We start from the raw sequence: 19,645 nt of genomic DNA, 5'->3' as shown, positions 1-19,645 counted from the left end.
GAGGGCATCCTGTTTAGCTAGTGAGGCCAGTGCTATGATGGGCATCTACTATGTGATATCCACTCAATCCATTGGTGTGAAAGCAACAAGGACTTATTTTTCTCCCTTTTGTAGGAAATAGCATTCCAACTGTTTTTTGACATCTTTAATTTTAGAGGTTGCCAATGATCAGCTCAGGGTCAAGACTGACTTCAAATATTTTAGTAAGACATATAAAGAAAACTGAGACCCTAACTTGCTAGTCTCCTGATTTACACATCTCTGTTGATGAGTTAAAGCTTTATGAGTGTGAAATTTGGTATGGAAGCTTAGTCTGCTTGAGAACCTTTTATCCCATAATAGTTGTGGAATGTGAAGATTTGAATTTTCATGGGGGCACTGATATTTCATGGCCGACAATGGATTTCTTAAGGCCTTGTCATTTCAAATTGCCATGAGGTCTGGTTATTGCTGCACTAAATGTGTATATGAACCTGCCTCCCAATGACCGTACTACAGTGGTGCTAACTTGTCTTGACACTCTAGCTGACAGGTCTAGCTGCCCTTAACAAGATCTACCTTCTGTAGTCACAGCACGGGTTTTACAAAAGATTCAGCCTAAATTTCTGAAATGGATTTCTATTGACAGAAAATGTATTGGCTTTAAAAATTAAGAGGTTTGATTCTGTTTTGAATTGGTTATCAAGTGATTCTGAGCACATGACATTTTAATACCATTTGTCTTTTCAAATAGATTTACCTTCTAATGCATGTGACGACAGGCCTTTGCTCATCAGCTAGAACATACATTTCAGAAGAGTTGTTACCTAAAATATTATCATAAGGCATAAGAAAACACACGATTTAAGTTGCCTTTCATGAACATAATTAAGAATTAATAAGCTAGTACCAGTGGCTAGTCTCCAGAATTTCCACTGTTTTGCCTTTTGTGACCTGTGTTATTAAAAGTCCATTATTTTTACAGACTTTATTAAATTGGATCTTATTAAAGCATTCTATATTTGCATTTGGTCTTTCATAATTCATTATTATTATGACATTTACTTTTTACCATCAGATCTGAAAACATATCATAAGCTACCCTTTTCTCTTGAAAGAAATGCTAATTTCAAACAGTCCTCTAATAGAAGAGAAAAGCTTTATCAGTTTTTTCATTTATTCCAGATCGTGTTAAGAATACTAATGCTAGACTTCAGTATGCTAATATCTCTGAGCTTTTTTGGCCAAAAGCTTAGAATTGCTTTTATTCCATACTAAATACAAAACTAGAAGACCACTACTTCTAGAGGAAACACAGTGCTTCCATGTAGATCTTGATTCTAAGGACTTAGGGAAATGTTGCTAAATCTATTTTAGAATGATGCTAGTCAGCTTCCTTTGTACCACACTCTGTCATTTATCCTAGTTAAGGAATTCTCTCCTGGAAATTCTTTCGTTTTCTCATAGTTTAAAATGTAGAACGTCTTACAATATTTGAGACTTAAGAATCCTGCGTCGTCAGCCCCTGACAGCATTTAGGCTGTGGTTTCTTCTTTTCTTTATGATAACCATTAAAGATTTAGTTGAAAACTCAACCAAGTATAATTTTCCATACTGATGTAAGTTAGGCTATCTAATCTTTACATAATTAGTAATGGCATCTCAGATCTAATAAATTTGTTTGAAACTTATTTTGGATTTTGCTTTATTTTAGATTTCTGACAATGTGCAATAGACACTTTGGCAGCGTTATTGCACAAACCATTCGGACTCAAAAGACAGATCAATTTCCACTTTTCCTGATTATCATGGGAAAGCGATCATCTAATGAAGTGTTAAATGTGATACAAGGTAAAGTATATGTCACAACGGAAATAAAATGTTATTGATAACTTTACCATTTTTTCCATTAAAATATAAAATATCCTAAAGAACATCTTTTAAAGCATATGTACTATGAAAAATGAATATGGTGTTAAAAGTCTAGCATCCAATAAAATTGCATAGTTCTTCAGACATAGGTCAGTGAAGTTATGTTCAGAAATTGCTAATTCCCTAAAACTAGCAGTTAGGCTATAATCATTTGTCAGATGTGACATTTATTTCTGTTGATTTTTAGCTGTAATATTGATTAGTTGAAAGAATTGCTTATCTTTAATTATCTTGAAAATCCAGTGACTATACATTGCAAATTGAATTTTTCACGTGTCAGTTGTTCCTCCTTATTTGTGTGACTTCTGCCTGAGATACACCCCTGAGGCAAAAAGCTGTGGGATTCCTGTGGATTTAGCCATAATTTACATTTTCCTGGAAATTTAACCATACTTTACATTCTTTCTTAAAAAAAAGAAAAGAATAAGAATGAATGAATGAATGAAGAGTGGTTTTTTGGTTTTACTAATGCACCCAAAAGCTAGGGTACAGCATTGCAGTGTTCATGGGAAAGCTTAAACAAAAATAGTTTGTCCACTCCAGTGCTGCCAGGAAAGAGAGTTTTCAAGTGCTCCAAGCTGAAGCTTGGGTCTGGGGTACTTCATTCGGCCCCATTTAAGTGTAATGGGGGAGGGGATTTGTGCATTCCAGTGCCTGTAAAGCCTACACAAAACAAAAGCTCAGGTATTTTGTTTTCTCTATAACTGTGCAGAGCATGGTTTCCTAGGCAGTCTTTTAAAAAACCAGCTGAGGGATCAGATTCCCAGGGGGTGAGGAGAAAGCAAAGACAATGTTGTTCTTGTTTCCTCATCACAGGCAACATTGTGATAACTTGTGTCTTGCAAAGGGTAGGCCATGGACTCTAGAAGCTCTGTTTCTGGAAATTTGCAAGATCACAATTATTTTAGGTTTTATTTCACTTTGCACTGATTTGTAGTTTAGTTGTGTTTTCCTTTTCACTGGGTTAACATTTGCAGGAGTGTCCCAAAGCAGTGGTTCCTAAAACAGCTGTCGTCTTAGCAGGAAGTCAAGCCTCTTGACACAAATCGTAGTGGATTAGTAACATCCAGCACTGCCACTCACTCACAGTTGTAAAAGGAAAAGGCCATTTAAGAGGATGCTTAAAGAGGCAGACAGGTTTTTGGCCTTTTTTTTTTTTTAATATATTCTAGTTGTCTCAAAGAGAAGCACATGTGGGTTTCATGCATTACACTAGTTGCTTCTCCCTGCCTTCCCTGAAGTCGTTTTTACAGCCTGACAGACAAATTACGCTTATATAGACAGGGCATTTGGGAAACACTTTCTTCAAAACAAAAGTAATTCTGTCACTTTCAAGTAACAATGATAACATTTGAGTTTTTAATAAAAAATTTATATCTTCCAGTGGGAGACTAGCAGCATAAATAATTTTTGATGACATTAACAGTGATATTAATCCCGGGAATATGTTTGTTGGTATCCTGTGGGGGAAGGAGGGTGCCTCTGTGGGCTCATGCCGAGGAAGGCATCCCTTCCCCCTGAGGTACCAGCCACATGAGTTCATTCAGGGCATGGGCAGGGGAGTTGAGAGGGTAGTAGAGACAGAGAAAGGAAGAGAGAGAGCAGGAAAAAAGGAATAGAGAACTGCCATGAGCACATGGAGAGAGATGGGGGAGGGGAGTGAGAAGAGGGTGAAGAACCCGGAGCTAGAGGAGAGAACAAGAGTAAGAAGGCAAGAGAGTGAGGAGGGGGCAAGCAGCCCCTTTTATAGTGAGTCAGGCACACCTGGCTTTTGCCAGGTTAACTGTGGGGCAAAGCCTAGATAAAATGCCAACATTAATATATGTGATTTTTTTTTTAATATCATGTATAGTACATCAACATTCAGAAGAAATGTATAAGTCAGTGAACTAATGTTTTCTAAAGGCATCAATGCTTAATGGAATGAAGTTAGGCATAGAAAAAAAGATCAGTTCAGAGATAATGGACCTGGGTACTGTAGGATGCACTTGTAGTCTCAGTTATGCTAGTGAGGGAGGCAGGAAGGTCAAGAGTTCAAGGTCAGCCTGAAAAATAAAAAGAAGCATGGAGTTTTGAGGGGAAAGGGAAAAGAATTCTAGTGTTACATAGTAGGAAAGTATATGTTTTGACATTTTTAAATTCTCCACTCTGCTAATTTGAAGAAACTTCTTATCAAACTGAATATAGTATCAAAGAAATATAACTAGAAATACTTATTAAAATGTTTCTTTTCTGATTACATATATGTAGAAGGCCACATATTCTTCATAAATTTCAACAAGCACATCATATTTTCACAAGTTTAATATAGAAATAGATATAAAGCTATCATTGTTTTTTGTTGAGCTAAACAGTGCAGAAAGAAATATGTGAGAGAGCCGGGCGTGGTGGCGCACGCCTTTAATCCCAGCACTCGGGAGGCAGAGGCAGGCGGATTTCTGAGTTCGAGGCCAGCCTGGTCTACAAAGTGAGTGCCAGGACAGCCAGGGCTACAGAGAGAAACCCTGTCTCGAAAAAACAAAAAAAAAAAAAAAAAAAATATGTGAGAATGTTACAACTGGGCCACTCTTGTCACCTTTTTCTTCTGGAGTAGATTTTGTTAACAAAAATAAAGCAGTAGATTAGGTTATGATGGCAGTGTTAACTTTTGGATGAACTGATACATATGTTGTAAATATTTTCATTTTAATTTTTAAAAATGTTTATTACATTTGTTTGTCACGTGTGTATTCTCATCTTCGCTATGTAGGTAGATTATGTGGTCCTAACCAAGGTTATCAGGTTTGGTGCCAGCACCTTTACGCACTAAGACATTTTGCTTGCCCTTTTATTATGGAGTTTCTGATAAAGTCAGTGTCAGTGTCTGTGGTGGTTTGAATGAGAAATTCCCTTTATAGGTTCAAGTATTTGACCTTGGTTACAGATGCTGATACTGCTTGAGGAGGTATGTGGGGCCGTCTTTGAAGATGCATAGCTTCTCTCTGATTAGCTCGTTGCTTCTTGTATGATTGCATGTGACCAGCCAGCTTTCTTCTCTGCCTCTGTGCCGTGCCTTCCTGTTCCTGTCACCATACCATGCTTTCCTGTCACAATGGCCTCTATCTGACTAAAACCATAAGCTAAGAGAAACTCAAGTTTCTTTGGTCATGGTATTATATTACAGCAACAGACTAGCTATAAACCACATAAACTGAGGTTATTTTGAGAATTCTAGTGGTTTTTAAGACAACAAAAAGGCCCTGAGACTAAGTTTGGAAACTGACACTCTATTTTGTCAGCTTTGCCTCAACTACATTAGCTGGTTCCTCTTTCTGTCTCTGACCATTGTGGAGGTGTGAAGTGCCTGCAAGCTCAGTTTAGCACTGGATCTTCCCTGTTAGCATTCATATAGCTATAGTGTTTTCCCATTTATAATCTGAACATTTTGTCCTGTAGTTCCAGAGGGAAAGTCCATAATGATGAGGAAGACATGGCAGTAGGCATTCAGAGTGGCAAGCTAGCGAATCATATTTTTGCAACACATGAAACAAAACAAACTGGAAGTGGGGCAAAGTTATAAACTCTCAAAGCATGCCCTCAGTTACATACTTTCTTTATCAAGGCTCTTATCCTAAACCTTCTATTACCTCCCTATGCATCATCACTAGCTGGGACCAAGTATTCAAACTCAGGATCCTGGGCAGACAGTTCTCATTCAAACTACCATGAGTACATGCCGTAAAGTGTTCAGAACCTTCTTTTTGCCATCTGTCATATCTGTTAGTAATAACTGCCAATGATTGTGTCTGTGTACCAGGCACATGATAACATTATCCCTGCTACTTCAAAGAACCGTATAGAGGAGTGTCACCTTTCTTTTGAGAACAAGAAAATTGATTCCTAGTTACAATCTACTCTATTTTTGTTTTCATTCATTTTTAAAAAGATTCACTCTTATTTCATGTGTATGAGTGTTTTGCCTGCATATATGTTTGTGTATCACCTGTGTCCCTGGTGTCCTTAGAGACTGGAAAAAGGTGGCAGAGTCCACTAAACCTATAGCTACAGGTGGTTGTTAGCTGCCTTACGGGTTCTGAAAAGCAAACCTAGGTCATCTGGGAGATAAGCAAGCATTGTGTCTTAGTTAGGATTTCATTACTGTGAAGAGACACTGAGACCACTGCAATTCTTATAAAGGAAAACATTTAATTGGAGTGGCTTACAGTCTCAGAAGTTTAGTCCATTACCATCATGGCAGGAAGCATTGCAGTGGACAAATATACATAGTGCTGGAGAAGCTGAGAGTTCTACATCTTAATTTGCAGGTAGGAGACTCTGTGCCACATTGGGTATACCTTGAGTATAGGAGGTCTATACTCTTCTTGACACACTTCTTCTAACAAGGCCACACCTACTCCAACAAGGCCACACCTCCTAATAGTGTTATTCCCTATAGGTTAAGCATTCAAACACTGTTTCTATGGGGGCCATACCTATTCAAACCATTACATGCTTTTAACCACTGAGCTGTCATTCTAGCTCCTCATTCATTTTCTTATTAAACACATACTTATGGAGCCCTTGTTATGAGCTAGACAATTTGTAGAAACTAGATTAAATACCTTGTGAGTAGCACCCCAACTCCAACCATTGTGGAGTTGGAGATTGACTTACCACTAAGCTACCTAAAAAGACACACTCTACCTCCACCAACCATTTTCTATACTTTGAATCATTGTTGAAATTTCTCTGGTAATACAAACAGGAATTGAATGTTTGGAAAAAAAAAAAAACTATTTCCCTCAATGAATATTTTCCCTTTAAGTTTTCAAATGAATGTCTAGACTATGATCTTTATGAAGAGGAGTTTAAAGATGCTTGGTTTTTCCTTATCCTTATTTTACTCCCGAAATTTTAAAAAAATGGCAATTATACAAATAACATTTCCTAAATGCATATAATTTTGCTTGGGATGGCTTACAAAAGAGAAACTCATATTAGCATGTTCCGTGCTAGAAAAGACCATCAAGGATGCTTGCTCTTTATCATCCTGATGTCATTTCATTGATGTGGCATGATGACATCACAGGCCCTGGAGAATCTCTCTCTTTCTTCCTGTAGGTTTGAAAGGAAAGAGAGCTCCCTCATGTAACCTGGTGAGTTTCTTTTTTGTAAGCCATCCCAAGCAAAATTATATGCATTTAGGAAATGTTATTTATACACATTGCCATTTTTCAAACATTCAATTCCTGTTTGTATTACCAGAGAAATTTCAGCAATGATTCAAAGTATAGAAAATGGCTGGTGGAGGTAGGGTGTGTCTTTTTAGGTAGCTTAGTGGTAAAGTGGTTATCTAGCATGTCAATCTCCAACTCCACATTAGTTGGAGTTGGGGTGCCAGAGTCGGGGGTGCACAAAGAAGAGATAGGCATTAGAGGAAGGGCTGGCTCCTGAATTAGACTCACCCGGTTTCAAGTCCCAACCCTGTGATTACTGACTTGATCTTTGTTGGGTGGGTTTCTTGAGCCCTTTAAAGATATTTTTCCTTCTCTTAAAAATCTAAAGTATAATTACTTCTTCATGTAACTGTACAGATCAGATGAGATGAAAACATAAAGTAATTTAGCATAATCACAGACATGCAAACAATTGGTAGCTGTTGCTAGTGTTATTAACACTATTGTTTTTATAAACTGAAAGGACTTTTGAACCTCATGACTTGGACGTTCTTCTTTCTGGTGCTAAAAATTGTTAATTGAAGTTGCTCCAAATCTGATTTTTCTAAAATTTCAACTACCATTGTTACTTATTGAACATATGAAACATTTCATTGAAAGTACTTTAAATACTAGCTTTCCTGTCTATAATTTTTAATGCTGTTAATTCTATACTAAAAATGTTCTTTCATTTTTAATAATTATAATAACTTAAAGCTATGTAAAATTCTATATAGAGCTTGGAATCTCTTATGTCTCACTAGGTAATACAACAGTGGACGAGTTAATGATGAGACTCATGGCTGCAATGGAGATTTTCTCAGCTCAACAACAGGAAGACATAAAGGATGAGGTAAGACAAGAAGTGAAGTGGAATTTCCATAGGAGGTTGATGAGATGATCTGCCAATGGTGATGAGTGATTGTTTCGTGACTGATAGATAGGTAAGGATGGTAAAGATACTATTATAGATTTCTCAAGGTCCTTTAATGCCAGGCATGTTTCTTTTTGGTCTTTTCTTGCCACAACTCTAAGTTCTAAAGGTTTATTTAAATTTATGGATTGTTTACATTTTAGTAAATTTAGGGTGCTGGATAGTTCATTTTGCAGGAAAATAATTCAGTAGCCATCTCACCAGTCCCTGGTTTTGGTTTTTTAAGACAGGGTTTCTATGTATAGCCCTGGCTATCCTGGAACTCACTGTGTAGACCATGTGGCCTCATACGTGGCTCAGCCTGCCTCTACCCCACAAGTACTGGGATTAAAGGCATGCATTATCACCACTCAGCAACTATATACAATTTATCTGTAAAAGTATTTTTATTCCCCTATTGTCTTGTTGTTTCAGGGGCTTACTGCCTCTGTCTTTTAACCTAGGCCTGGTCCTGGAAGCTTCTAGCCAATGTTTGATCTTATCTAGGCCTAGAATGTCTTCAGCCTCTGAGACTTACTGCTGAATATGCATATCCTTTCTAGTTCTTTCGTGAACTCTGGCTGGCTGGTTCAGCTTAGCTGTTCTGGCTCAAACTCCTATCCAAGCTGACTGATTCAATCTGACTTCTCTCTTAGCCACTAACTTTTTGCTCTACTTGGCTCAAAACTAACTCTAGATCTGTTCAGATCTTCTGTCTCCTTCTCATTCCCTTGCTCAAACTGTCTTCACCTATTTCTAGCATGTTCTCTGTCTTCTTTCTCTCTGCTCTGCTCTCTTACGTAGCTTCCCTTTCCCTTCTCCTCTCCTGAGAGTTGGCGTATCATATTCTGTCAAATCTTTCTCAGATTCATCACTTTGCCTTCCACTCAATTAGATATCACTTTCAAACTTGGGTGTGTCCTTCGACAAACTAACTTAATCTTTATCCTTTGGGATTAAAGGTTTTTGATAAGGGCTGAGCCACACCACACCACAACTAGAAACAGTTGTTTTTTGTTTTTTTGTTTTCTTTTCTCAGTAAATACACAAATCGCTGGGTTCACAGCGTGATGAAGTACCCTGCAACATTTATTCAATTTTGTGCAGGCTTAGTAGGAGGCACTGAGCTGAGGACTGATTTTGATAGAGATATTGCCAACTTTAGTATTTAATATAGAGTACATAAAAGAATAGCTTCATTTTCCTTCATTATTATGGTCTCTTCATGGTACTAGAGGGTCAGCAGTTCTCAATCTACAAGTTGTAATCCATTTGGGAGTCAAACAACCCTTTCACAGTAGTGACCTAAATTCATTGGAAAACACAGATATTTACATTATGATTCATAATAGTAGCATAATTACAGTTATGATGTAACAACAAAATAGTTTTATGGTTGGGGTCACTACATCATAAGGAACTGTATTAAAGGGTCATAGCATTAGGGAGGTTGAGAACTCTGGCTCTAGATGCTCCAATCCAACGAAAAGCTGTGTAGATCATGGGTTTGGAGGGTCAAATAATATAAGACAGTACAATTTAGGTTCAGATGGTTATGTTTAAATGAGAAAACTAAAGGTCAAAGTTAAGTCAGTTTACCCAGGGTCATCCATCTGGTAGCTCTTAATAATCCCTTAATCATTAATACTAGATCAATTAAGAAATTTCTGGATTATGAAAATAATTCTTGAATAAAAGTGTGAAGCAGATATTAGCATATGTTAATTTGAAGTGGTAAGCCTTTGGGTATTTTGGTAAACTTATGCTTTAACTTTTTTTTTATTAGATATTTTCTTCATTTACATTTCAAATGCTATCCCCAAAGCCCCATATACCCTACCCCAGCCCTGCTCCCCAACCCACCGCTCCCACTTACTGGCCCTGGCATTCCCCTGTACTGGGGCATATGATCTTCGCAATAGCAAAGGCCTCTCCTCCCATTGATGGCCGACTAGGCCATCCTCTCCTACATATGCAACTAGAGACACAGCTCGTGGGGGTGGGGTGGGGTACTGGTTAGTTCATATTGTTGTTCCACCTATAGGGTTGCAGACCCCTTTAGCTCCTTGGGTACTTTCTCTAGCTCCTTCATTAGGGGCCCTGTGTTCCATCTATCCAATAGATGACTATGAGCATTCAGAGCATTCACTTCTGTATTTGCCAGGCATTGGCATAGACTCACAAGAGAGAGCTATGTCAGTGTCCTGTCAGCAAAATCTTTCTGGCATATGCAATAGTCTCTGAGTTTTTATTTTTAAATTTTTCTGTAAAACAGCAAAAGGAGAAAGTAATTCTAAGCAATAATAAAGTTTCTAGGTATCCGACGTGTCTTCAGTAGAGTACTCTTTCATTATTGCCAATGTGAAACTGTAGGCAATATAAGATTCTACTAGTGTGTTTTGCTTTATTTAGCTGTGTTTTCCATTCAATTAAGAAGGGTTTTTGTTTGATTATTTTTTGCTTTGGTTTGGGGTGGAGAGGTAATTGGTTCTGTTTTGTTTGAGAGTTTGCTTGTTTTGAAATGGTGTTTCCTTTTGTAGGCTTGGTTTTGTGGAATTCACAGTGTAGACCAAGCTGACCTAGAACTCACAGAGATCTGCCTGCTTCTCCCTCTAATACTGGGATTAAAGTTGTATACCACTGCCTGGGCCCAATTATGTTTTTTTTCTGTTTGCTTTTTCAATAGTGGTCATCTTTTACTCATGTTTATAATTTCATCTCCTTATACCTAGGAAAAATTCAGTACTCAATAATTGTTTGTTAGTTGATTAAATATGTGAATGTTTGGAAGAATTTTCATGAAATAAGTTAACTTGAAAAGGCAGTGTTTGACGATGTGATATAAAGTATATGATATAAGGTACCTACAATGACAGATATAGAATGTTATGATTACTTTCACTCTCTCCTATTTTGTTTTATGAGACAGATCCCCACCCTCCAATACATCTCAGGTTTCCATAGAGACAGGGTGTCATGTATCTCAGGCTCCCTCTGAGACAGGGTCCCATATGTCTCAGACAAACCAAAGATGACCCAGAACTTGCATTACTTCTCCCTCCATCTCCCAATTACTGTATTATAGGTATGCATCACTGTGCCTGATTTTTATATAGTGCTCAAGATCAAACCTAGAACTTAATGTATGCTTCACGTGTGCTATACCAAATGAGCCCCATCTTCAGGCACAAGTTTAGTCCTTTAATGTTTACTGGCTTTCTTTTACTTCCAAGAAGATAGTCAGATTGTAATGTTTCTATATAGTTAGTTGCTGTTTACTTTGACAGCCATGTATATGGTAGAAAGATGTTTATGTGTTACTCTATAAATTGATAGTGACATTCTGAAATAATGAAGCACTGTACTTAGTTCGGAATTTGTAATAATAGGTGTGTTGCCATCTAAGATTACATTTATTCTGATTGGTTGCTAAACACATTCCTCAGCTATTTAAATTGAGTCTCATTAGGATCAGATTTACAGATTATGCTGCATAATAAATAATATGAATGCACAATTTTCATCTTAATTTGTGAGTCTTATAGTTCATTCATAAAGAAATTGACATTAATTCAGTTAATACTGACACAAAATTTGACATGAAGGTCACATGAAAAATCCAAGGCCCCTATAATTGAAATTTAACTATAAAAAGAGAAAGATTTCTATAATTTTAGTGCCTTCATGAATATTATTACGCCAGTTATAAATACAGTTTTCAAGAAAAGTGTCTTAGTTGGGATTTGTTGCTGTGAAGGGTTACCATGACAATAGTAACAGTTATAAAGAAAACATTTAACTGGGGCGGGATGAGATTTAATCTTTTATCTTCACCCCTAGACACATGGCTGTGTGCAGGCAAACATGGTGCTGTTCAGCTAAGAGTTCTACATCTACATCAGCAGGCAGCAGGAAGACAGAAGGGGTAAAAAAGAGCCAAAGAAAAAGGACAAGAAACTCATCCAGACACTGAGACACACACACACACACACACACACACACACACACACACACACACACACACACACACACAGAGAGAGAGAGAGAGAGAGAGAGCGCCCATAAAACCAAAATTGAAAGGCACACTATGTAACCAAAAGATCTAGGCCAGGCAGTGGTGGCGCACACCTTTAATCCCAGAACTTGGGAGGCAGAGGCAGGCGGATTTCTGAGTTTGAGGCCAGCCTGGTCTACAAAGTGAGTTCCACGACAGTCAGGGCTACACAGAGAAACCCTGTCTAGTAAAACAAAACACAGAAAAACAAAACAAAAGAAAAAGATCTATAAAGATAGGTTTGTTTGTTTGTTTTTAAATGTCCAGATAAAATATTCTGGGAAAAAATCCGCCAGAAATACCACTGAGTTTGTTTTGTGTTGGTCATCTACTGCTGGGCCTGGGGCCTGCCCATGGTTTGTACACCCAGTGAGACCCATTGGAGAAAACTAATTTTTCTTTTCCCAGTAGTTATCAATTAAAGTAGCTTCTAAATTAGGGATGGAGGCTTGTGTCTACTTACCCTTTCAGTACTGAGACCCCTACTTGGCTTAGATCTGCTCAGGCCCTCTGCAGCCTAGCATAGTCTCTAAATTCATGTGCATCAGTCCTGATGTGTGTAGAAAGCCTTGTTTCATTGTGTCTTCCATCCCCATTGGCTCTTACAGTCTTCCCATCTCTTATTCCTCAGAGGTCCCTGAACCCTGAGGCAAGGAATTTGATGGATACATCCCACTCAGGACTGAGCATGTTTCAAGGTCTCTTACTCTCCCATTTTGCAGTTTGTTTGTGTTTTCATAGAATTCATTACTAAATTTATATTGTTTAAGGTACTTGAATGTATTCAAAATAGCTATTTTAAAGTTCTTGTCTCATGCTTGAGCTATGTTATATTTTTCAGGGCCTACTGTATTAGTGTTGCTGGATTTTTTTTTAAAGATTTATTTATTTATTCATTCATTCATTCATTATATGTAAGTACACTGTAGCTGTTCAGATACTTCAGAAGAGGGAGTCAGATGGTTGTGAGCCACCATGTGGTTTCTGAGATTTGAAGTCAGGACCTTTGGAAGAGCAGTCGGTGCTTTTAACCACTGAGCCATCTCACCAGCTCATGTTGCTGGATTCTTATGGAGGGGTATTATCTTGGCTGTTGCTGATTGTGTTTTTATGCTGGCGTCAAGGCATCTAGGTTTACGCTGATTGTAATTCTGAGTTTTGTTATGGTCCTTTTTCTATAGGGAGAGTGTTCTGTTCCTTAGTTTCTATTGGCCTCTGTGGATCTTAGAGTGTAGTGGGTGTGGGTTGCCCAGTAGGGAATACTTTGGCGTCTTTGCCAGGTGCTAGCCATAGTAAGCACAGGGCAGAACATGTTTGTAGGTGTAGGGGCTCATTGGAAGGATGGGGATGGGATAGAATGGAGGGAGCTGAGTGAGAGGGTTGCCAGGAAAGAGGAAAGTATAACCCCATCTTTCCTTCAGTACTCCAGCTCCCGAAGTAACAGCTCTGAGATTTGATTATATATGAATCAGTGCCTAGACCATAAGCTCGAGCTTGTTCCCCAGCTAGCTCGGAACTGAATTAACCCATTATTTTATTCTATGAGTGCCACGTGGCTGGTTACCTCTTCTCAGTTTCCTGTGTCTCCTGAGTTCTGGTGAATCTCTTCCCAGACCTGACTCTGTCCCAGAGTCTCTTTCTCCCTGCCAGAGCTCCCACTTCCTGTTTCCTGCCTAAGCATTTTGGCCAATCTGCTTTTTTTATTGACATACAGTTCGCAAGAGATTCTCTCTACAGGAAAGCTGAGCCTTCCCCAAGCATCTACAGATTCCTCAAGGAGTCTAGTCAGAGAGGGAGGAAAGGACATTGCAGGTCCTCTGCTACAGGGCTGGAGTTAAGACTGGAAATTTTGTAGTGGAAGGCAGGAAGGAGAGTGAAGTTCACCTACCTGATTCCCAGGCTGGCATGGCTACCAGACTATGACTCAGTTTTATTCACACTTATTTTATATTTCATAGAAACAGTTAATTTTGACACCTGAGCTTTCATACTTCCATGTTATTATTAAACTTGGATTTTGTTTTGTTTGAATTCGATTCCTTGTTACCCAAAATTAATTATATAACCCAATTATGGCTTATTAAAGCACAAAGGTATTTATAAATACTACAAACCACTGCATTATAGTCCAAACTACTTCACCACTAATATAAACATTATATAAGAACAGTATTGCTAGTGAATGTATGAAAATTGATTGAGTGAGTTCCAGGACAGCCAGGGCTACACAGAGAAACCCTGTCTCGGGGGGGGGGGGGAATATATATATATATATATATATATATAAAGAGAGAGAGAGAGAGAACAAGAAAAAAAACATATTTTAAAAAAAAAATTTACTGTTAGAACAGGGGAAATGACCACATACCAAAGGAGAAATAATTCTCCATCAATTGTTGAGATAAAGATGCATGAAAATCTTGGTACTGCCAGTGAACTTTGTTATGCTTTTAATAATAAGTATCCTTCAAACAGTTTCGTGTAGTTGAAGGCCTGGTTCCCAAAAGACATTAGTTCCCTACATCAGTAACTAACTGAGTGGATTAATTCATTGATTAATGCGTAGTTGAATGGATTTTTAGGAGTTCCAGCTTTGTTGGAGGAAATTGGTCATCATATGCGTACCATGTCTCTGGCTCTTTCCTCTCTGCCTTTCTTTGCCTCCTGTTTGCAGTGAGAAGAGCCATAATGCATACCCACAACAGTGTTCTGCCTTATTCTTCACCAGCCCGAAAGCAACAAGACCAAGTAACTGTGGATTAAAGATAAAAGCCTAAAAAATTTCTCTCATCATTGTGTTGTTTCTCAGGTATTTTTGGCACCAATGATAGGCTAAAAGAAAGTGGTGCTGAGATAGGAGATTGTTACTATGACTGTGGATGGCTTTGTGGTTCAAATGGTTTTAGTACTAGTTGTGGGAGGAATTTGTAGAAGTTGAGAGAAGCAGTTGAGAAACACCAGAACATTTTAAGTAGAGCTTAAGGGATGATTATCATTCAGAATTCTAGAATACTAATAGAAATTCAGTTAGCAAAGGTGTACTCATTAGATTACAAATATGAATGAGGAATTAGACTAATGGCTAATTCTGCTACATTGTGATAGAGCTGTATACATGCTGCCCATGTCTAAGACTATGTTAAGTTGAGTTTAAATGTACCAACCTAATCTGTGAAGGGAAGCATCACGCCTCTTAAGCATTCCATCCATGGGCATGGGTAGTGTTTGCTTCTTTAGACAAATCTAGAGTGAAAATCATAAGGGAAAGCAAGCAGAAGGATTTGAAAGACTGCCATTTGGCTAGAAAAGGAACATGTTTGAAGTTGGGGCCAAAGAAGGTGTGGTTGCTTAAAAAGATTATTGTCTCTGAGAAGATGCCAAGGATGTTGCATCCAGACACTAGCAAAGATCCCTTGAAGGCATCTCAGCCATTGGCCATGATCCACCCAAAGCAAGCTCAAGGATGTACGGGTGCAAATTTACTTGAAAAGCTTTGCTTTGAGAGACAGCTCCAGAGTTTCTGGGCATCCTCAGGATTGTTCCCACTATTCAGCCATCCAGGCACTGAGAAAGTGATGCTTCCTAGGCTCGGCTACTGCTCAAGCTGACAGCTGATCTTGTTTCTCTTTGCTGGTGGTGGATTACAGAGATGGGGAATACAAGGGTTCTAGGGCACTGTGCAACAGAGTTGGGATGTCTGCGGAAGTTCCTGAAAGGGTGATTTTTAAAGAGAGGAAGCAATATTTATTGGAAACCTTCCAATATATTGGAAGTTAAAAATGTCAAGAGTGTGGAACATTTGTGGAAGACCACTAGAAGAAGTAAACAGAGCCAGCTCAAGAAAGAACCCATGTGGGCTGTACTAGCCAGGCCAAAGAGTCAGAGCTGCTCAAACCCTTTAAAGCACACACACTGCTATGTGTGCCCTATTGGCTAGACATGGAGATGCAGGATATGATGTTTTCCTTACAGGGTTTGAGGGGGGTGGGTAGAGGCATGTTGTTAATGTGGGGCTTTTGTTTTGTTGGGTTTTTTCCTTTTCTGTGTGTGCGTGCGTGTGTGTGTGTGTGTGTTTGGTCCAGCCCTTTCTCACTGTTCTTTATCTGGAGAATAGGAATGTTTACTTTGAGCCATTTTATTTTGGAAATAACTTGTGTTTTGTTTTATCTGTCAGCTTACAGCTGATAGTTTTCATGAGTCTCACAAAAAATTCTGTACTTAAACTTTGAGCAGTGCTTAAACTGCTAAGAATTAGGGGCTCTTTAAGATAGACTGACTACATTTTGCAATATGTACCCAAGGAAGAAAGTAGAGACCAAAAACTGAAAACCTCAGGAGAGGCAGTTGATCTCCAAGGATACCAGGTCATCCACTGGGAAAGGAGTAGTCTACTCAGCGTTAGTGCTGGGGAACCCAGGTATCCAGATACCAAAGAAGCACAATGCCAGTTTTCACCATTTTTACTATACATGAATGAATCAAGAGTGAAGTTTAAGAACTAAAAGCCACTTAGAGGAATATATAAGGGAATAGCTGCACGACCTTGGGTTTCTTCATTATTTCTTAGAAATGTACCAAAAATATGGAAAACAAAAGAATAGATTGGACTACCACAGTCTAATGTTAAGGTGAGCATAGTAACACATTATAATCCGGAACTCAGGAAATAGGCAAGAGGACTACCACAAATTTGAGGCCAGCCTGGCTTATATAACAAGAATGAATGCTTATGCTAACCTCATTTTTCTCTAGTCTCACATAGTTCGGGATCCCTGCTATGGAATAGTGAGGTTAGTGGATGGGTCTCCCCACCTCCATTAGTCCCCCCCACCCCAATGACATACAAGCCCATAGGACAATCTGATGCAGACAGTGCCTGAGTCTCTTCCTAGGTGATTTTTATACTGTATCAAGTTGACAATTAAAGGTAGCCCCTGAGAATTTGAGAAGTTGTTACAGCACATTCTGAACACTCCAGTAACCCAACAAAGCAGAAAATATTCAAGCTTTGTCTTTACGAGCTTTTAACCCTGAGCAGCTGAGCAGTGTATTACTTGGCATTCAAGTCCAAACTTTTACCTCCAACTGAAGCAAGGTTGTCTGAAGTACCTTGAAGAAGGGACAAAATACGTGCCTTTGGTGTTTGATTTGGTTTCTTTGTTTCAGAAATGATATAACTGTGTGCCAAGGCTAGTTCTCCTGCTCAGCCTCTCAGGTAGCTGGGAACATAGGTTTACCGACAGACCCAGCTATGAATGTATTCAGTATCTGCTTGACTAAGTATTATTTTACATTCCATAAATCATCTCTTCACTGTCACAATAGTCATAAGTAGTTACTGTCATGGTTTTACTCAAGAAGATATGATGTGTTCGTAGAGGTTAAATAACTTGTCAGAGTCCTACAGCCGCTTTACGGCCACATTCCACATTTGCTTTGCATACATCGTGATCTGTGGTGACACTAACATACCCTTGTATTCATGAACTAAATTGAATCAGTACTCTTACAAAGATTAAATAAAGTCAGAATTGACTGACCTGAAGTGTAGACCAGACATTCCTAGATTCCCAAATATCTTAGCAGGTTGAATGGAACTTAAAAAAAAAAAAACTTGTCTCACTGTCTACTTTTGTGCATGAAATAACACCCACTTTTTTTTTTAACCTACATGTATACCATCTTTGTTTACATTTGTTGCTCTTAAAATGCCTGCTGTTGATGGATCAGTTCATCCATTCCTGACACCTCAGAGTAGAAGTTAGTAATTGTCATCGATGAGACTAATGTAAAGAGATTAGTGAGTCAACATTAGCATTACAGTTCAGCACACCTGCTCACAGCCAGTCCTCCACATTTTCCCCTCTGCTGCCTGAGGTGGAGTCTTCTTCATGGATTACAGTAACACTTTTTGACAAGTTTAGACTGGGTGGAACTATGTGTAATGACAGAACACAATTGATAATATCTCAGTAATGCATTCTTTTTTGATTTCAGCTGTCACCATCTATCACTGTAAAAGCATTCATTGTTAAATCATTGGCCCAACCTGTCTACTTTTCTCTCTCAGTAACAGTAAGGCCAAATGAAGCATATGTACTTTTCTAGTGATGAGATAGTGACTGATATGGAGCAGTGTCTAGTTACTTACTTCCTTTTATGCATAGCCTTGGGTTTTGGTTTTTTGTTTTTTGTTTGTCTGTTTGTTTTTGTTTTTGTTTTTCGAGACAGGGTTTCTCTGTATAGCCCTGGCTGTCCTGGAACTCACTTTGTAGACTAGGCTGGCCTCGAACTCAGAAATCCACCTGCCTCTGCCTCCCAAATGCTAGTATTAAAGGCGTGCGCCACCACTGCCCGGCTAAATTTTTTGGGGAGTGGGAGGTGGTTTGGGTTTTGTTTTTGTTTTTTAAGATTTATTTTTCTAATTTTTAATTGTGTATATATGTATGTGCCTGCATACACGTAAGTGCAGGTGCTGATTGAGGCCAGAGAGGCATTGTAACTCCTGGAGTTGAAGGTACATGAGGTTGTGTGTTCTCTTAACCCCGCAGACAGTCTGTGTACAACATTGTCTTAAAATTCAAGCTCTTTCATTCTTCACAATGTCAAGCCTGATTGACACTTTAGAGAAATGTTAATGAAAACATTTTCTCTCATCCATATATCAATTTAAAAGATTACAAAATTTGTTCTTTTCTTAAATATTGTACACTTACCCGAACATTTTATTTTACTTTATTTTATTTTATTTTGAGGATATTCATATCCCCCAAGAATTCTTTATGGCACTGTATGACCATGTTTATAGGAAGGAATTTAGGAGCAGAAATGCCTGTAATCCCAGCACCCAGGAAGCAGGGCAGAAGAATCCTGAACTTGAAGGCAGCCTGAGCCACAAAACAAACAAGCCTTTTTCAAAAACCAAACAAGCAAATAAATAAATAATCATTGTAGTCAGGAGGAAATTCTCTAAAGAGGCACATTTGATTCATTTCAAGAACAGACACAGCATGGGTAAACTGAGAGAAGATTGAATTTTGGGAAAATGAGAAAAAAACAAAAAGATGTGAATTTATCAAAACCTAAGAATATGTGTGGTAAACAAGTCAAACAAGAGACTCTGTAGCCTCACGGTACAGTTTTCCTTTTAGCTTTACTTCTACAAACTTTGCTCTCTTTTTTGAGACAGTCTCACTAGACCTGGTGGCCTGGAATTCTCTATGTAGACTAGGTAGACTAAATCCTAGAGATATGTCTATGTCTGCCTCTGGAGTGGATTAAAGGCATGTGGCTTTTCTCTGTTTTTTATCTACTAATTTTTTTCACGAATTTGCTTTGATTCCAGTTGCTTCATCCAATTAACTATCCTTCCAGGACACAGGTATTTGCAGTATAGTATGAAAACAGAGCAGTGGCTGCAGGCAGAAGACATAGAAGAGACCAAAAAAACCCAGAACTTCTTAGTTTCAAAGGGAGGTTGATAGATCACAGAAAAGAACTAGGATGAATTTGTTTTGAGCACTAAACTTATGAATTTCTCAGGGACCAGTTTTCCATCCATTCACAATATCC

General features: G+C 38.4%; 1 protein-coding gene across 1 annotated transcript in view; it reads left to right on the top strand.

Moving 5' to 3' along the window:
- The window catches only part of Faf1 (Fas associated factor 1), a 298,892-nt gene that overhangs the window by 218,682 nt on the left and 60,565 nt on the right, over positions 1-19,645 (top strand). Inside the window, exons 14-15 of the mRNA XM_021160394.2 lie at positions 1,694-1,830; positions 7,871-7,959. Coding sequence (XP_021016053.1) covers positions 1,694-1,830; positions 7,871-7,959 — 226 coding nt within the window. The remainder of the gene's footprint in view (positions 1-1,693; positions 1,831-7,870; positions 7,960-19,645) is intronic.

This window comes from Mus caroli, unplaced genomic scaffold, assembly GCF_978045245.1.
Source record: "Mus caroli unplaced genomic scaffold, Mus_caroli_1 scaffold_6, whole genome shotgun sequence".
Classification (NCBI taxonomy): Eukaryota; Metazoa; Chordata; class Mammalia; order Rodentia; family Muridae; genus Mus; species Mus caroli.
The sequence above is the reverse complement of the archived record's forward strand: the minus strand, read 5'-3'. Positions and strand labels throughout refer to the sequence as shown.